This window comes from Gadus morhua, chromosome 6, assembly GCF_902167405.1.
Source record: "Gadus morhua chromosome 6, gadMor3.0, whole genome shotgun sequence".
Taxonomy (NCBI): domain Eukaryota; kingdom Metazoa; phylum Chordata; class Actinopteri; order Gadiformes; family Gadidae; genus Gadus; species Gadus morhua.
In genome coordinates this window covers 2,272,772-2,288,684 of record NC_044053.1, presented here as the reverse complement: position 1 = coordinate 2,288,684, position 15,913 = coordinate 2,272,772, and the positions used below count along the sequence as shown (strand labels likewise).

The window sequence follows — 15,913 nt, the reverse complement described above, 5'->3', positions numbered from 1 at the left end:
CTTGGAAATTCCAGAAAGCCATTGCTCAAGACAGGTCAATACATTTCATATTACACTTTATCGTTCCGGTGTTCAGCAGCATTTATCCAAATGGCTTTCAGTGAATTTAGATGACAGCAGTGAGAGGAAGTGCGACTGCACCTCCCTGCAGCTCAGTCGCCTTTTCCCTTTAGAATTCCACATGGACGTTTTAAGTGCTTCAACTGTGTAGCATGTAATTCCATGCTCACAGAAAAAGTATTCACACATCCCATAACAAGCAGGATATGCAAAGTAAAGGGAAGAATTACCTGCTTATCCACTTCCATTGTGTATTTACCAACGTACCCTTGTGGGGTACTTTACGTGGGCAAAACTAAGTGGCAACTATAAACCAGAATCTTTGAGCACAAATGCGCAATAAGAAAGAATGAAATCAACTCATCAGTCGCATTAGGGTTGGTCAATCGGCTGCCAAGAGGGGGGACGTGAGATTAGCCTCCTACACCGAGAGGCTTGGTATATAGCCTACTTAATTTAAACACCTGTATACCGAATGGGATGAATGAAGATTTGTCACTAAGTTGTTTCTTATAAATATAATGTATGATCATTTGTACGTTGCATACATGTAATTTATTCTCATCAATGGACTGTCTTAAGTAGTGACAATGATCATCTTTGGACTAGAGTCTAGACAATTTTAATGCCATTGTTGCTGTCAGGGGGTTTGTTAATGGGTGTGGTTATTTAAGACTGTTACATGGCTGCACACTAAGGGAAGGCACACGCCAAAACGTCTGTGTAAAAATTAAAAGTGGATTCATGCATAGTCCCGCATCCCTCCTACTTGATCTGACTATTGAGGCTGGGACTCTTAAATACACATTGACTGAAGCCTGCTCCTATCCTAACTGACAATGCGATATTTAGATCCATGTGTATATGGAGGTGGTCAGCCTTAACAGACATCTTTATTGAGTCAGGTTGATTATCACAATAAAAAGATTGATGCTTTCATGAAGACTAATGCAGAATAATGTCAATAGATTGTAGCCAGTAGCCGGTAGCCATTAGCCAGGAGCCAATAGACGGTAGCCATTAGCCAGGAGCCAATAGACGGTAGCCATTAGCCAGGAGCCAATAGACAGTAGCCATTAGCCAGGAGCCAATAGACGGTAGCCATTAGCCATTAGCTAATAGATGGCAGCCATTCCTACATGAGCAGCCCGTCACGGTATTTCGGCCATCATTGTGATTGGTTGATACAGTAGACCACCGACTTCTTAGGGCCGGTAACCTCAGTGCTTCTGTATGAAGGTACTGACCGTTTGATGGAACAGCTGTTCCATCAAAAACAAACTCAAGTTAAAGTAAATCAGCGGGACTCGAACCCTGGTCCCCCGAGCGTTAGCCACCAGCGCTCTCCACGCTCTCTTCCCCACGGAGGTCGGGAACTTGAAATGGTTGGAGGATATACATGAGAGTACAATAGACACGATATCATAGCGTTTAAAACCTACATTATGGTTCACTGGAAACAAACATCGGCAGGAATTGGACCCTGGTATCCAACAGTGCTCGCCACTGCACCAGCGAGGCAGGGACAATGATACCTGAATGTGAGTGGTAAAATGGATTTATTCGCAGGCTAGAGCAATAAGTAATTCGGAACATTGATATTAATAACGGATGTTTTAGTGGGCACATCTTAATTGATTTAGTCTCTGAAACAACCACTCTGAACATGGAAGCCCTGTACACCAAGCAGTTAAAGAGGTTATCTCAATCCATTCAAAGTGATAGCACCCATCTTTTAAACAGTGCGTTTCAGCTGCTTCCCTCTAGACAGAGGCTCAAAGTTCCCAAAAGCAGAACAAACCGCCGCTACAGGAACAGTTTTGTTCCTTCATCCGATAGGATAGGGTTTACATGTTTAAATGTGGTCGATAGGGTTTACATGTTTAAATTTGGTCGATAGTGTTTAAATATGGTCGATAGGGTTTACATGTGGTCGATAGGGTTTACATGTGGTCCATAGTAGTGTTAAATGTTCTTTTCCCTCTCTCTCCACCTCATCCCTCACTCTCCACCTCAAGCTGGTGTGTGGTGAGCGTTCTGGCGCCGATTGGCTGCCATGAATCACCCAAATGGGTGCTACATACTGGTAGTGGTTAGTGAGGTCCCCCCCCCCCCCCTTCACTGTAGGCGTCTTTGAGTGTCTAGAAAAGCGCTAAATAAATTCAATGAATTATTATTATTATTATCCATTCTCTGCATAATTTTGTTGCACTTTCTGATGTACCGAGCACCTCTGTGAATTTTGTCTTCTGTATCTGTGTCCTTTTTTACTACGTAAGCTTTAAGTGTGTGAGCGCCATTTTCTAGACCTGCAAACCAAATTTACCCACGGATATGAATAAAGCTACCTTGAACCTTGAACTCTGTGGCAGACAAACTCCTTTGAAGATTCCATGTTGGGCTTTTTTAGGGTTAATAATTGCATTTGGGGGTACTACTCGAATAATTCTCACACTGTACATTTCTGCAAAACAAATTTCAGCGTCTTTCAAAAATGGTCTGATTTGCATCATGTCCCTTTAAGGCCCCCCTCCCGAGAAGCCCAGTCTGCGGTGATTGGACGAACGCTTTGCGCGTGTACGTCGGCAAAACGACTTCGTTACTTCAGCACCACCCACTGCACCAGTCACATTATATTTAGCGCACTTATTGAGGGGCGTCGGTGGGCGCGAATATTCCCCTTGGCTCCAAATAAGAATTTTCTAGTTAAAGGGGACCTATTATGCTTTTCCGACTTTTATGAGCTATAAACGTTGTTATAATGATTGATAGTCATGTTTAACCATACTAAAGTGTCAAATAATGACGTACATGCATTTCGACGTATTCCCTGCTGACAGTCTGGGGTGGCTGTGCAGAGCGCTAAACAGTCGGGACAACGATTGCGATTCACTTGTTCACATTTCCGGGAAATCATCTACGTAGAGGCACTCCTGCCGCGCCCCCCATATGCCTGGTCAAATCAGCCCGCGCGCGCTTCAAGGAAGGTAACCAATCACAACGGAGTTGGGTTGGCAGGAGGGGGGCGAGGGGGCGGAGAAGGACGAAATCGAGCGTTGACAGAGAAGGCTGAAAGCGCCCAGATGAGAGGAAGAGTTTCCCGAAAATCTCGTTTTTTGTGTATGGTTAAACATGACTATCAATCATTATAACGTTTATAGGTCATAAAGTCGATAAAGCATAATAGGTCCCCTTTAAGCAGATGTAAAGCAGGTATACATAAGCAGGGGTGCGCATAACAGGTACATAAGTACCCCATGCGCGCCCATAATCAGGGATGCGTAACGTCACTTGTGTCACTACAACACTTTTGCGTAACTAACGGGAGAACGAAAAAAATTTAAATAACAAAATACATTGAGCAGATACTTTGGTGTTCGCCACCTGCAAAGAAAAGCCAAACGGAGCCGGAGCAGAAGAAACTCGTTTTTTTCGAAAAGTGGCTCCAATGCATGATGTGCCGTGGCTCGAAACAAATGCTAAGCGCACTAACAGGTGCGCTGCGTGCACTGTGTGCGCTGTGCACCGTGGACACGCTGGTGAACTGCGCAAAATCAGCTGATTGCAACGTTCCTTACTGTGAGCAGTGTTGGGAGTAACGCGTTACAAAAGCAATGCTTTACTGTAATGCAATAACCAACTTAATGCTGTAACGCGGTGATGTAAGGCATTACAAAAAAAAAAGGTAATATTTTACTCAATAAAAATCTCAGTAACGTGCGTCACAATTCATTTTAAACCCGAATGAACTTGTGTGTTGTTTTCATACAAATTTGCCAACACCGCGAGATTCGCAGAGGAGAAAAAAATCGGCGCAAATGTTAACTTCCTCTTACAGCAACAGAATCCAGGGGGGCTGGTTGTAGTCATTTCACTCGGTTCTCCGTATCAACAGAAGGGCTAGAACGGAATGAAAAGACTACAAACCGTCTTTTCATTCCGGGTTGGGTTGTTATAAGGACAGTTTGTACCCATGGCCATAGCCAATACCCATTAATGTGTAGGCCTATGGAAGCAGGCAGGGCCGATTCGAATACCCGAGACAGGACCAATAGTCAGAATTTCGGTGTCAACCACTATTTCATCCTATACAGACCATTGTTACGCAAATTCAGCACATAAGCTGCATTACCCCCACATAGCCACAAGGGAGCAGGATCAAACATACAACCTGCAATAACTACTCCAGACACAGATGGCAGCACCTTTAGCCAGGTGAGGAAGCCGGAGCCAATACGTCACATAGGTCACGCCTACTTGATACAAACGCAGAGCGGGAGTTAGATCAGGGCAGAAACATATGGCAGCCCCGTTGGCAGCCCCGTTGCTAATAGGTCAGCGGCATGTCGCTCCACGCTTGTGTTGAATGCAATTCCCCTCCTTTTGCTTCAGTTACCATACCGAAATACTTTAACACCAGAAAGGGTGCTCAATGTTTTTTATTTGTGAATCTACCGTAGGCTAGTAGGCTCTAGCTCTATTGTTTGAATATGAATACCTAAAGTTACAGTATTTCTATAATAAAATGTATTGCACCATGAGCCATTAAATTGTACTTTTGTTAGCCTTAAGCCTAGCTCAGTCATTATGCCACACCACATCACCTCCTGCTGTGTAATGAGCTGCATTGAACACAAGAAGATCTATTGAGAACAATATTTCCTGTTGTTTTGCTGAAAATAATGCAAAAGTAATGTAAAAGTAGTGTAATGCCTTACAATTCAAAGGCAGTAATATTGTAAAGTTAATAATTACTTTGAAATGACAGTCACAAGTAATAAATAATGCATTACTCCTTTGAAGTAACGTGCCCAACACTGAGTCTGAGATATTCAAACGGCTCTAGTTTTATGAAAAAAAGGTGGCGCAAAAACCCCTGCTGTGCTTAAGAAGTTGTGTATTGAAAATGGGATCTCCTTTGTGAAACTGGGTAAGATTCATGAGATCAGATGTTCATGTGGGGCTATGAGTGGGGTGCGTACCGAACACCATCTCCCGGTACTCACCTCAGTAACTAACTAAAAAAGTTACGTGCTTCCCTGTACATAAGTCATATAAACAGTCTAAAGCAATGGGAAAAGTAAAAAAAAGCACAATATCTGCCCTTTATGAAAGAACCAAAGACAACTTGGATTTGATTTCTGTATTTATTTTAGTCTGAAAGTGAATATTGCCAGGCTTCTGGAGTAACATAACGATTCAGCTTGAAAGAGAACGCTTTTGTCAGATGCCTGAGAATGGATGAAATTAAGTGGAAATGTATATGTTTTCGAGGCACGAGGCGCTTAAACCTTCTAGGCTAATAAGAAGTTTTTGATGCAGTTAAAAGATGTAGCCATAGAGGGCGCCAGAGATCAGTCGTCGTCCATCATCCGACCTGCCCCGAAGTGACAGTTATCTAAGAGCAGGCTGTAGTCGGAACCGCCAGCCTAGACACATGAAACATAATTTGAATTGTTTTAAGACATTTGAATTTTTTTATAGGAAATACAAAAAAACACAGAGACCATCGAAGATAAACAGCAGTGGTGTCCAGACTAATGCAGTGGGAGTCTCAGATTTGATTCCTCAACTCGAATAACCCTAGGCTCCCCAGCCCATCATTTATTGGGTGGCAGGTCCTCCCCTGGCCCTCCATGGGCACGCCCCTGAGTAAAGGAACACTTAGGGCTTCTTACCTGACCATGGGGTCCAATGAAAAAGTGGACCATTGGGACCATGAGGACACATGGCTTGAGTTAGATGGGACTGACACTGACTTCTCTGCCGAGTGGCTGAGGGGTCCTAACAGGAAGCTCGTGCTCCCCAGTGGTCTCCTCGTCCTGACGGCCCGATGGACCGGCGAGTTGTGAAGTCGGCTCTGGTCTGACGCGCTGGAGAGATCGAAGCTGGAGGATCTGGCGCCCTCTGCAGGACCGAAACAGCAACAGCAGAAACATTGTTAAAACTGTACAGCCAGAGCTTTTTAGAGATATTATGTAACGGGTATAAGAAATACTGTAATTATTTTATTGAAATTCCTGCTAAAATGTGTATATAGCCTGTATATTGAATTGTCCTCTAATGAGTTTAATTGCACCATCTACTGTTACCTTTAAATCTATATATATATGATCGCAAACCGGATGCTCTTCCAGTTTTCCAGCTCTCTGCTTGGGGTAAGCCACGATTTGATTTCGCTCTGCAAAAGTATTATAAATTACACTTAAGCTAACGTGAGACTTAACATGTCATGTAACAGCAACTATCGAGATGTTTTCTTGGTGCATTTCCGTTTTGTATTGGATTGTTGCTATTATTATTATTATTATTTTATTATTATTATTATCAGCCTATTATTATTTTGCACTTAAGTTATTGTTATTCCCCCCCGGTAGATGTCAAATTCGGTGAAAGTGATAAATCATATTGTGTGTGCGCATATACCTCATTGCAGGTAATAATTGTTGAACTACGTGTGTTAAATTTGCCATGAAGTTGCGTTTCGTTCATTTTGTCCGCCATGTTCCACACGGCGCCACGTGGCCTGTTAAATTTGATAGTCACCACTAAGGGGTGCTGTTACATCGTTTAATTATATTTAATGTTGCGTCTTGCATTTTGTATTTTTCTATTTTATTTTTTTCTATTTCATAAATATAGAATAAAAGGATGATGTTTGTTAAAGAAATAAGTTAAGAATATATTATATTGTTATGTTAAAACCACTATACGATCACAGTTTAAAAAGTATTCTGTTAAAAATCATTATATTGTATTAAGTCACATCTTGAAATGCATTTCCTGTAATCGTAGAATGTCAAGATGTGATGTACTTGGGCAGTTTTCCAGCTCTCTGCTTGGCATGTCGAATCCGGTGAAAGTGATAAATCATATAGGCCTATTGTGTGTGCATCTACCTCATTGCAGCTACCACATAAAGAAACATCATCCAATCCAGCCTGAGTGTGGGTTCTTGGCGGGACGGGTACACAGCAGTTACATTATATAGCTCTGTACACAGGGAGTTTCATCTCTCCCTCTGGGGGGCTAGGGTTAAGGGGGTGTCATACAGGTATGGCCTGATAAAGCCCTTTGATTAATGGCTATTCAAAGCTATTTAAAACTTAATTGTACCCAGCTATACTTTTTTATATTAAACATGGCCTGCATCATGAATATAGGTTTAATTATATCTCTATATCCTGGGGGAACCACACATATTGACGTCCTTTTCCAGAACAGACAACTTAATAAAAGGACTCACCCCAACAGGAAGACTCCACCACAAGGCCCAGCTCTGCCAGGAGAGCAGCAACGATCAGGGTTTGAACAGAAAACATCTTTCCTCTGTTCTGAACCAACTCTCACTCTTCAGATGTTGCCGAGCCCATCCTTTATAAAACTGTTAGCCCGCAAATCAGGAAGCATCCCCCCCTTGAACAGCCAATGAGCAGCCTGCTTTCTCTCGCCCTTCAAACTTTCCGTCTGACGATGATCTTAGCAACTTTTGGTTTCAGTTCACCAAACCAACAAGCATCCCCATAAAACCATTCCAAGTGTTCTGCCTTTACAAAGCATGAGACACCACACGTACCTAAATGTTGTAATATCTCACCTTGATGATCTAAGTATATTTATGTATTTTACATGTTGAGATAAATCATTTCTTTCTTGCATTTGTTCGATAAGCTGTTTTTCAGAGGGTCAACAGGGTAGGGATGATGTCATTTTGGATTCTCCCACAACAAGAAAACCGATGCCCAGATGGAGCTCACTGTTCCATCCCCCACCCTCCAGAACTTCCCCAAAAACACAACATTTTTAATAACAACTATGGACTGGTAACCATCACTTGGTGTTCTCTGAGGCAGTGTGTGAACACCATGTACTGGGGGTAACCATGACTACCCAGTGTAATGAAGGCCCAGTACTGGCCTGGGATGATGACTTCATCTTGGAAACATCTTGGACAGCCTATTGCTCAAGACGGGTCAATACATTTTATGTTACACTTTATCATCCAGGTATTCGGCAGCATTTATCCGAATGGCTTTCAGTGAATTTAGATGACAGCATCATAGTAATGAGAGTAATATGTATTCCACACTGAATCGTTGATCACTGGCTGACAACTGCTTTAATGTCATGCGATATTTAGACCAGAGCTTCCACCCAACGTCTCTCAAACGGAGCCTGCCTTACAGCCAACTATTGAGAGAACGCCGCATCTGTGATAACAACATGCCGACTTGATGACCAACTGGATTAAACTGAATAACTCCAACGACAATCCAGTATTTTTTACATTCACTTATTGTCAGATTTCAAATAGCTTGAAGAATATTGTCCATCGCCACTGGCACATTTTAAGAAGTGAGTCACTCTAACATTGGCCATACTTTTCAGGATCCGCCTGCAATAGAAGAGAACCCATGCCTGAGAGACCCGTTGGTGCGATTGCACCTCCCTGCAGCTGCCCAGTCGCCCTTTCCCTTTCGAACTCCACACATGGTAGTTTTAAGTGCAGCATGTAATTGCATGCTCACAGAAAATGCATTCATGCATCCCATAACAAGGATATACAATGTAAAGGGAAGAATTACCTGCTCATCCACTTTCATTTTGTATTTACTGATGTGCCCTTGTGGGCAACTTTACGTGGACAAAACTAAGCGATTACTAAAAACCAGAATCTTTGAACACAAATGCGCGATAAGAAAGAATGACGTCTCACTGGCTCATCATTCGTAGAGTTGGCCGATCGGCTTCGAGGGAGATCCGCCTCCTACAGCGAGAGGCTTGGAGTTCACGGACCTATTAAAAGGGACCTATTATGCTTTTCGAATTTTTAGACCTATAAACGGTGTTATAATGATAGTCATGTTTAACCATACACAAAAAACGATTTCGATTTTCGCGAAACTCTTCCTCTCATCTGGGCGCTTTCAGAATTCTCGGTACAAATTTGGTGTGACACCGCCGAAGTAGGCGGGTAACGCCATCAGCATCCCAGTGGTGAAAAAAAACATTGCACCGTGGACCTCTGGGAGTGAGGTCAAGCGAGGTCTAAATCACAAAACTGTGGTTCATCCTTTCAAAGTAATGTACAGTCGGAAAACTAACAAATAACAGGATTTAATTGAAAGCTAGAGAGAGTCGACTTTTCTCTTTATATTTATTTTTGTTTAAATTGATATTGATATAATAAAAATAAAAATGATGCAATGATGGAAAAGTATAACAAAATGGGGAACCACCAAAACCCACTTCTTAATCTTCATATTATTGCGCAAGGGCTTTCATAAGTGCGCCATAAGCTAAATCATCATTTTGTTCCCTTATTAAGCAATAGATAGTAACTTAACTGATTCTAATTTATTTATTTAAATGGAGGGCACTCTGGGTCAGATGTCGGACTGACGACCTGCCTGGAGTTTTGGTTTGGATTGTGGAGATTCACCATGCTCTCAATCATGGTGAGGTTCAACATGGCCCATTCTTCCTAGACGGATATACACCGAGTACAAACACAGCCTACGAATTTGCAGGGTGCTTTTATCATGGTAGTGGACATTGCTACAACACGGGCCATCAATGGCGATTCTACACGGGGGCCTACAGGGGCAAGTGCCCCTTTAGACATGACCCTGGCCCTCCCTGTGATGACCACAGGGAGGGCTTGTCAAGAGTCAACAGAGTGGCTCCTGATACAGTTGATGTGTGTCAGACATGCATCAGTATTCAAACCTGATTCATTCATCCATGAACACATGCCCGTAACCTGTGCTCTCTCTCTACAGGGCTGACCCGAGGCTGCCGTGTGACGCCGCAGACGCAGCCGTGTGACGCAGCAGACACAACTTCCGGGTTGCCGGTGTTGTGTCGAGATGTGTTTCCCCTAGTCCCCGCCCCCGTCCGAAATTACCCGAAGAGCGAAGGAAGCGCGCGTACACAAAAAGCTTGCCCACGAGCTGCTGTGCTCGTACCACAGAGGCACTTTGGAGAGAGCTAAGGTTCAAAACGGACTTTTTTCAGCGAGTTTTATCTGAAGATGTTGTATTGTAGATTTCTATCAATAAAAAATATTATTTTTGTGAGAGACTTTTCATTTTGAATGTTATGGACTTTTGGAAGGAAGTGTGTTCATTCATATTACTGTCAGATACTGTTCCCCCTTTGTTCCATAGGAAAGGAGGCTCACACATCTTTCAAATTCACACTGCTAACTTCCTTCCCCACAACAGATAAGTCCTGTGATTTTCAGGCTGATATCACGAAATTTGACCATTTAGAACAGGGGGAACGCATCCTGACAGCTTGGAATATTAGGCCTACTGTCAGATACCGTTCCCCCTCTGTTCCATAGGAAAGGAGGCTCACACATCTTTCAAATTCACACTGCTAACTTCTTTCCCCACAACAGATAAGTCCTGTGATTTTCAGGCTGATATTCAATTTGACCATTTAGAACAACATGCGTTTACTCTTTCTTAAATGTGAAGTCTGCATTTTATTTTCTTACGGTGTATATTGTGTGCTTAATAACCAGCAATATAAAATTTCATTTCGATTCAAATAATGTTTCTTATAATTGCTATCTATTATTATCAATTTTATTTTCTGCTATTCTCTTCAAACAAACCAATAAAGAACCAATAAAGAAATAACGAAAAGACAAATATTATGTCTCCTCCATTTCGGACACTTGGCGCTTCCTCGGGATACGGAAGATAGGTGGTAGTTTCTCTTGCCATCTCTCTGCCCTCCTCCGTGAAATGAGCAAACCGTCTGCACACACACACACACAAAGTTTTTGCAGGTCATTGTTATGGTTGTAACAATGGAATTCACAGCACATCTGCTTCAGAAGAACTATACCCTTCAGTATGGAGATTCTCCAACAAAGTGGATCACCAACACGTCCTGAGATGTGTTATGTCATGCTGTGGAAGATAACAGTAGGCCTATATCAGTCAGCAGTGGCGTAACTATCGGTAAGCAGGGTATGCGGGTGCGTACGGGCCCAGGGCCAATCAGGGGCCCCAAAAAAATCAAAAAAATCAAATAAAAAAAATCGCTCCAACCATCAAAAACACATTTCACAAACGCATGTTTTTGAAATCACAATTAGATTGTTTGAGTCATTAATTTTAGTTACTTGCCATCGTTGTCATCTTGGTGAAGTAGTCGATAAGAGAATGAAGCTCTCCCGCGCGATTAGCTAGTGACGTCAGTGGGGGTGGCAAGTGGAATCAGGTGACAGCACTTGGACGTTGGATGTCCATGTCCTACCTACAAGCCGCAGCGAGACATTGTAGGGCATCTATGTTGTAGGGCATATCGGGGCGCGTCAGGAGTGCCTCTACGTAGATGATTTCCCGGAAATGTGAACAGGTGAATCGCAAACGTTGTCCCGAGTGTTTAGCGCTCTGCACAGCCACCCCAGACTGTCAGCATGGAATACGTCGAAATGCATGTACGTCATTATTTGACACTTTGGTATGGTTAAACATGACTATCAATCATTATAACAACGTTTATAGGTCATAAAAGTCGCAAAAACATAATAGGTCCCCTTTAATGGAGCCGTGCACTGAGCCCTCTCGGATGCTGGCCCGAAACAACGTTTGTTTCACTACGACTCCTATCAGCTGCCCACCCCTCCTTCTCCTGCAAACAGCGGCTAATAAAACGCTTGAGGAGGCGTTTTGAAAAGCGAAAACTTACATTTTATTAGTACATGGTATAAAGACAATTATGAGCCTTTGATTGATATCCAGACATTTTTTGCGGAGACACATTTCTGTTTCCCACTTGTATTGGAGTGAACGGAGATATCTACTTCCGGACCTCCATGAATTGAGGGACCCGTCCACAGCCCGCTAAAACAGCTGCAATACCAGGCTTTGCCGCTGAGCACTGGTGGATTGCAGAAGTTTGCACTGCTCCTGTGGGCCTGTTGGGGCCTCTACGAATTCTTTTTTGCATAGGAAATTTCCTTTCCTATAGAGGTGACCCAGAAGTGCTTGGATGAAAGGTGGTTCGAATTCTAAAAATATTTAGGAAAGGACCCTCGATGCATTCTTTAACCCTCCTTTAGCATAGGTTTCTCCTGAGCAACCTTTGCGAAAGGAAAGGAGATAGTATCCAATCATCCTTTACGGTGGCAATATTTAAAGGAACTCTCCATCGACAAAGTTTACCGACTCTATGTGAAGACGCATGAGACGCGGTAAAGCAGAAGAATAGAAGAGAAGAAAATAAAATTTATAATAACGGATACCAATTCCAGAAACATTATTTGAATCTAAATGAAATCATTTATTCCTGGTTATTACCAGCAATTGCTGGTTATTAATTTCACAATATACACCGAACAAAAATAAAATGCAAACTTCACATTTAAGAAAGACTACAAGGGCCTCTGCTATTCGTAGAGACCCTTGGTATATATTTAATTTAAACACCTGTATCCCAAATGGGATGAAGGCAGGTTTGTCCCCAAGTTGTTTCTTATAAATATAAGGTACGTTCATTCGTATGTATACATAAATGTAATTTATTCTCATCAATGGACTGTCTGAAACATTAGTGACAATGATCATGTATGGACTGGATAACATTTAATTGTTGCTGTCAATGGGGTTTTGTCAATGGGTGTGGTTATTGAAGACCGGTTAAACAGTTTTGATGCACACTGAAGAAGGCACACGCCAAAACGTCTGTGCAAATAAAAGTGGATTCATGCATAGTCCCGCATCCCTCCTACTTTACTTGATCTGACTATTCAGGCCAGCCCTCTTAAATACACATTGAGTGAAGCCTACTCCTATCCTAACTCACGATGCGATATTTAGATCCATGTGTATATGGAGGTGGTCAGCCTTAACAGACGTCTTTATTGAGTCAGGTCGATTATCACAATAAAAAGATTGATGCTTTCATGAAGACTAATGCAGAATAATGTCAATAGATGCCAAAAGACGGAGGCCAATAGCCAGGAGCCAATAGACGGCAGCCATTAGCCATTAGCTAATAGATGGCAGCCATTCCTACCTGAGCAGCCCGTCACGGTATTTCGGCCATCATTGTGATTGGTTGATACAGTAGACCACCGACTTCTTAGGGCCGGTAACCTCAGCGCTACTGTATGATGGTACTGACCGTTTGATGGAACAGCTGTGCTGGATGATGCGGGACATTTCAGTGGATGTAACAACACGTTGTGGTATCGGCACTTGCTGTTTATTTGAAAACAATGTGGCTCTGGCCTCTCCCAGGTCCTCTGGGTCTCCCTGGGGGGAGTCCACCTCTCCCCCTGCCCCCCCTCCCTCCGCCTCGTTCCCCATAGCCTCCCCTCTTCTTCCTGGCCCCCGCCCTCCTTCTTCCTCTTCCTCCCTCCCCCTCTTCCTCCTCCTCCCCCTCCTCCTCCTCTCCCTCCGCCTGCGCCCACAGGCCGTCCGAGGTCCCCGGGGGCTGGTCCGCGGGCCCCGGGGGCTCCAGCGGGTCCCTGGACAGCAGGATCCAGAGGGCCGGGACGTTGCGGCTGACCGTCAGTCCGTCCAGCCCGGCTCCGGGCTCCAGGGGCTCCCACAGCTCTCGCACGGCGCGGTACTGCAGCTCCGTGCGCTGGTGCACGCCGCCGCCGCCCCGCAGCCGCCGCTTCACCATCTCCGCGCACGTGATGGCCTTGGAGATGCCCTTCCCCGTCGCCGTGAAGACGATCTGCCTGCTGAGCGGCTTTGGGTCCACGGGGATCTCCGGGACCTCCGGGGCCGCCGGGACCCCTGCAGTGGTTCCGCCTTCCGGCGGGCGGTCCCCCTTGCGGAGGGGGCGCGGCCGGGGCGCCTCCACGCGGCTCAACGCGAAGCCCACGATGTTGCGGATCTTGCTGCCGTCCTTTACGAGTACCTGCGGCGTGCCGGCGGGCAGGTGGAGGAACGGGCAGCGGGCGGGGTCCTCCTCCGTGCTCGCCTTGCGGTAGTTCTCCATCTGGACCACGGAGCGGGACGCGCTGCTGGGGAGCGAGGGACGGGGACACAGGGAGGGGAACGGCGGGAGGTTACCTTCAGTCATTCGGGGCTTTTATCCAACGTGAAATGTAGGTATTGGATGTTAATATTTACATTTGTACGGGGTCCGAGGGGATAGAAAAATGCGTTACCAGGCCTAGTTCAATTGGATATTAACCTCATTAAGAATCGAACACACAAAACACACACGCACCGGCAGCCTTTACTGACAACATTTCGGTCTGGGGTCTTTCGGAGCCAGGAGAGCGACTGGCCTTCGATTCAATCATCTCCTCAGTCCCGCTGCTCACCATAAGCAAGCAGGGTTTTTATAAAACGAATTTTCATTTTCCAATAATGTTTGAACATTGCTGAGAAAGGTGACCGATATAAATGTGGTTTACGATATGACACACATGCTGTGGTTTGATTCATTCTCCAGTGTTTGGTTTAGTTACTGAATTAGACTAACCTGCTAAACAAGCTGTTGGTAATCCATCATCAACTCCACATAAACCTGAACGTACATCCAACGAGTTACTTTTTACTTTACCCGGCTTTAAATTAACTTATTTCCAAACTTGATGTCTGATCAGAGCTACTGCAACATCACCAGACTGCCCACGTTTGTTTCCTTCCTAGATTTGCGTTAACGTATATTGACCCCAGCTGCCGCAAACTGCAGCGCATTGGTGGAGCATTGGAGCTTTTAAACACCAGAGGTCGCCAGAGTGAAGGCTGTCTGTCTGTCTAGCTCTGCTTCAATCAAATATTTTCTCTACCTCTTGTTTCTAAAATGCCGCACTTGAAGTCGACTACAATCGATGCACTCGCATGATCCCTGCAATTTCTGGGTGCAAACATCAACAAAAAACATAATGTAAAGGTAATGAGTGTTCTTTGGTCTGTATACGTATGTGACACTTGATGGACACAAGGGTTCTGCAGTCTGCACACAGGGCAGATGGGGATGGCCCCTCACTGTTGGTGGCTGCTCCACTAAAAGGGTTCTGCTTTGTCCCTGTTTCTACTGTCTCCTCACTGCCTCCTCCAGTGTCTCCTCCACTGTCTCCTTCAGTGTCTCCTCCAATGCCTCCTCCTGCTGGTTCACAGAAACTCATGCACAGTAATGATTTCAACAGAGTTTGAGTCTTGTGAGTGTTTATTGTGTGATCATAAATGTTGTTTTTTTGGAAAAAGAAGAAGACAGCACAATACTGAGATTCCACAGGAAAAGTGTACAAATATAATGTGATGTGGTGCTGCTTGCAGAACAACGTTGTGAACTTTATTGATCCGTGAATTCCACTGTGCATCCATGTTTTCAGAAGACAGAAGAAGCTGAGATAAATGTCCAAGTCCTTGTTGAAACGTTTGCTAGTTCTGAGCTGAGGTAAGGTCAGAGGTCAGGTAGAGTTGACAAACAGAACCTAAGATATAGTGTAATGTAACACCATTGCCAATAGTACAGAGCAGATATTGGCATACAATAATCACAGAAATGCATGAAGTAAAAGGGTGTTTAAAACGGCATGAATATCACTCTATCTATGTGAAGTAGAAATAGTAACAATAGTCTTTAATAAGTACACCCACCATTGATGCGCGTCCAAAGATAAGATAAATGATTTGTTTGATATCAACGACTCTCCTGTAACAGATGCATATCATTAATTCAATATAAATCAATATAAATCAATGATCAGATTGAAAGAGAGGTGCATGTCTGCTTGATTCATCCACAGAGAAACACACCAGGGGGAAAGGTATTCTACGGTCTTCCTCTTCTGCTGGATTGCTTTCTGTTTCCACATCAAGTATCTCACGCCAAGTTCCCTTCTTGTATTCCTCGCAGGACT

At 44.0% G+C, this 15,913-nt stretch overlaps 2 protein-coding genes across 6 annotated transcripts; both read right to left on the bottom strand.

The window, feature by feature from the left end:
* Positions 1–5,188: 5,188 nt before the first annotated feature.
* LOC115545544 (uncharacterized) lies at positions 5,189–7,452 on the bottom strand. Its single transcript, XM_030358842.1, has 3 exons — positions 7,307–7,452; positions 5,739–5,967; positions 5,189–5,489 (listed from the first exon to the last, which is right to left on the bottom strand). Exons 1-3 carry the CDS (start codon positions 7,380–7,382, stop codon positions 5,459–5,461), a joined length of 336 nt encoding a protein of 111 aa, XP_030214702.1. The 5' UTR covers positions 7,383–7,452; the 3' UTR covers positions 5,189–5,458.
* Positions 7,453–12,577: 5,125 nt separating this feature from the next.
* On the bottom strand, positions 12,578–14,728 carry rpp25l (ribonuclease P/MRP 25 subunit-like). Of its 5 annotated transcripts, none has more exons than XM_030358819.1 (3): positions 14,527–14,724; positions 14,169–14,211; positions 12,578–14,059 (listed from the first exon to the last, which is right to left on the bottom strand). In XM_030358819.1, the coding sequence occupies exon 3, from the start codon at positions 14,032–14,034 to the stop codon at positions 13,288–13,290; it is 747 nt and encodes a 248-aa protein (XP_030214679.1). In that variant the 5' UTR covers positions 14,035–14,059; positions 14,169–14,211; positions 14,527–14,724; the 3' UTR covers positions 12,578–13,287. The 5 variants fall into 5 exon arrangements, with proteins under 5 accessions (XP_030214679.1, XP_030214680.1, XP_030214677.1 ...); XM_030358820.1 differs by having other exon boundaries at positions 12,578–14,056; XM_030358817.1 differs by lacking the exon at positions 14,169–14,211 and having other exon boundaries at positions 14,527–14,728.
* Positions 14,729–15,913: the final 1,185 nt, after the last annotated feature.

Coding starts and splice junctions, on each gene's coding strand:
- LOC115545544 (XM_030358842.1), bottom strand. CDS start 7,382: ATGTTTTCTGTTCAAACCCTGATCGTTGCTGCTCTCCTGGCAGAGCTG. Junction 5,968..7,306: donor GGTGGAGTCTTCCTGTTGGG/GTGAGTCCTTTT, acceptor TCGGTCCTGCAG/AGGGCGCCAGATCCTCCAGC. Junction 5,490..5,738: donor TCATTGGACCCCATGGTCAG/GTAAGAAGCCCT, acceptor TCATGTGTCTAG/GCTGGCGGTTCCGACTACAG.
- rpp25l (XM_030358817.1), bottom strand. CDS start 14,034: ATGGAGAACTACCGCAAGGCGAGCACGGAGGAGGACCCCGCCCGCTGC.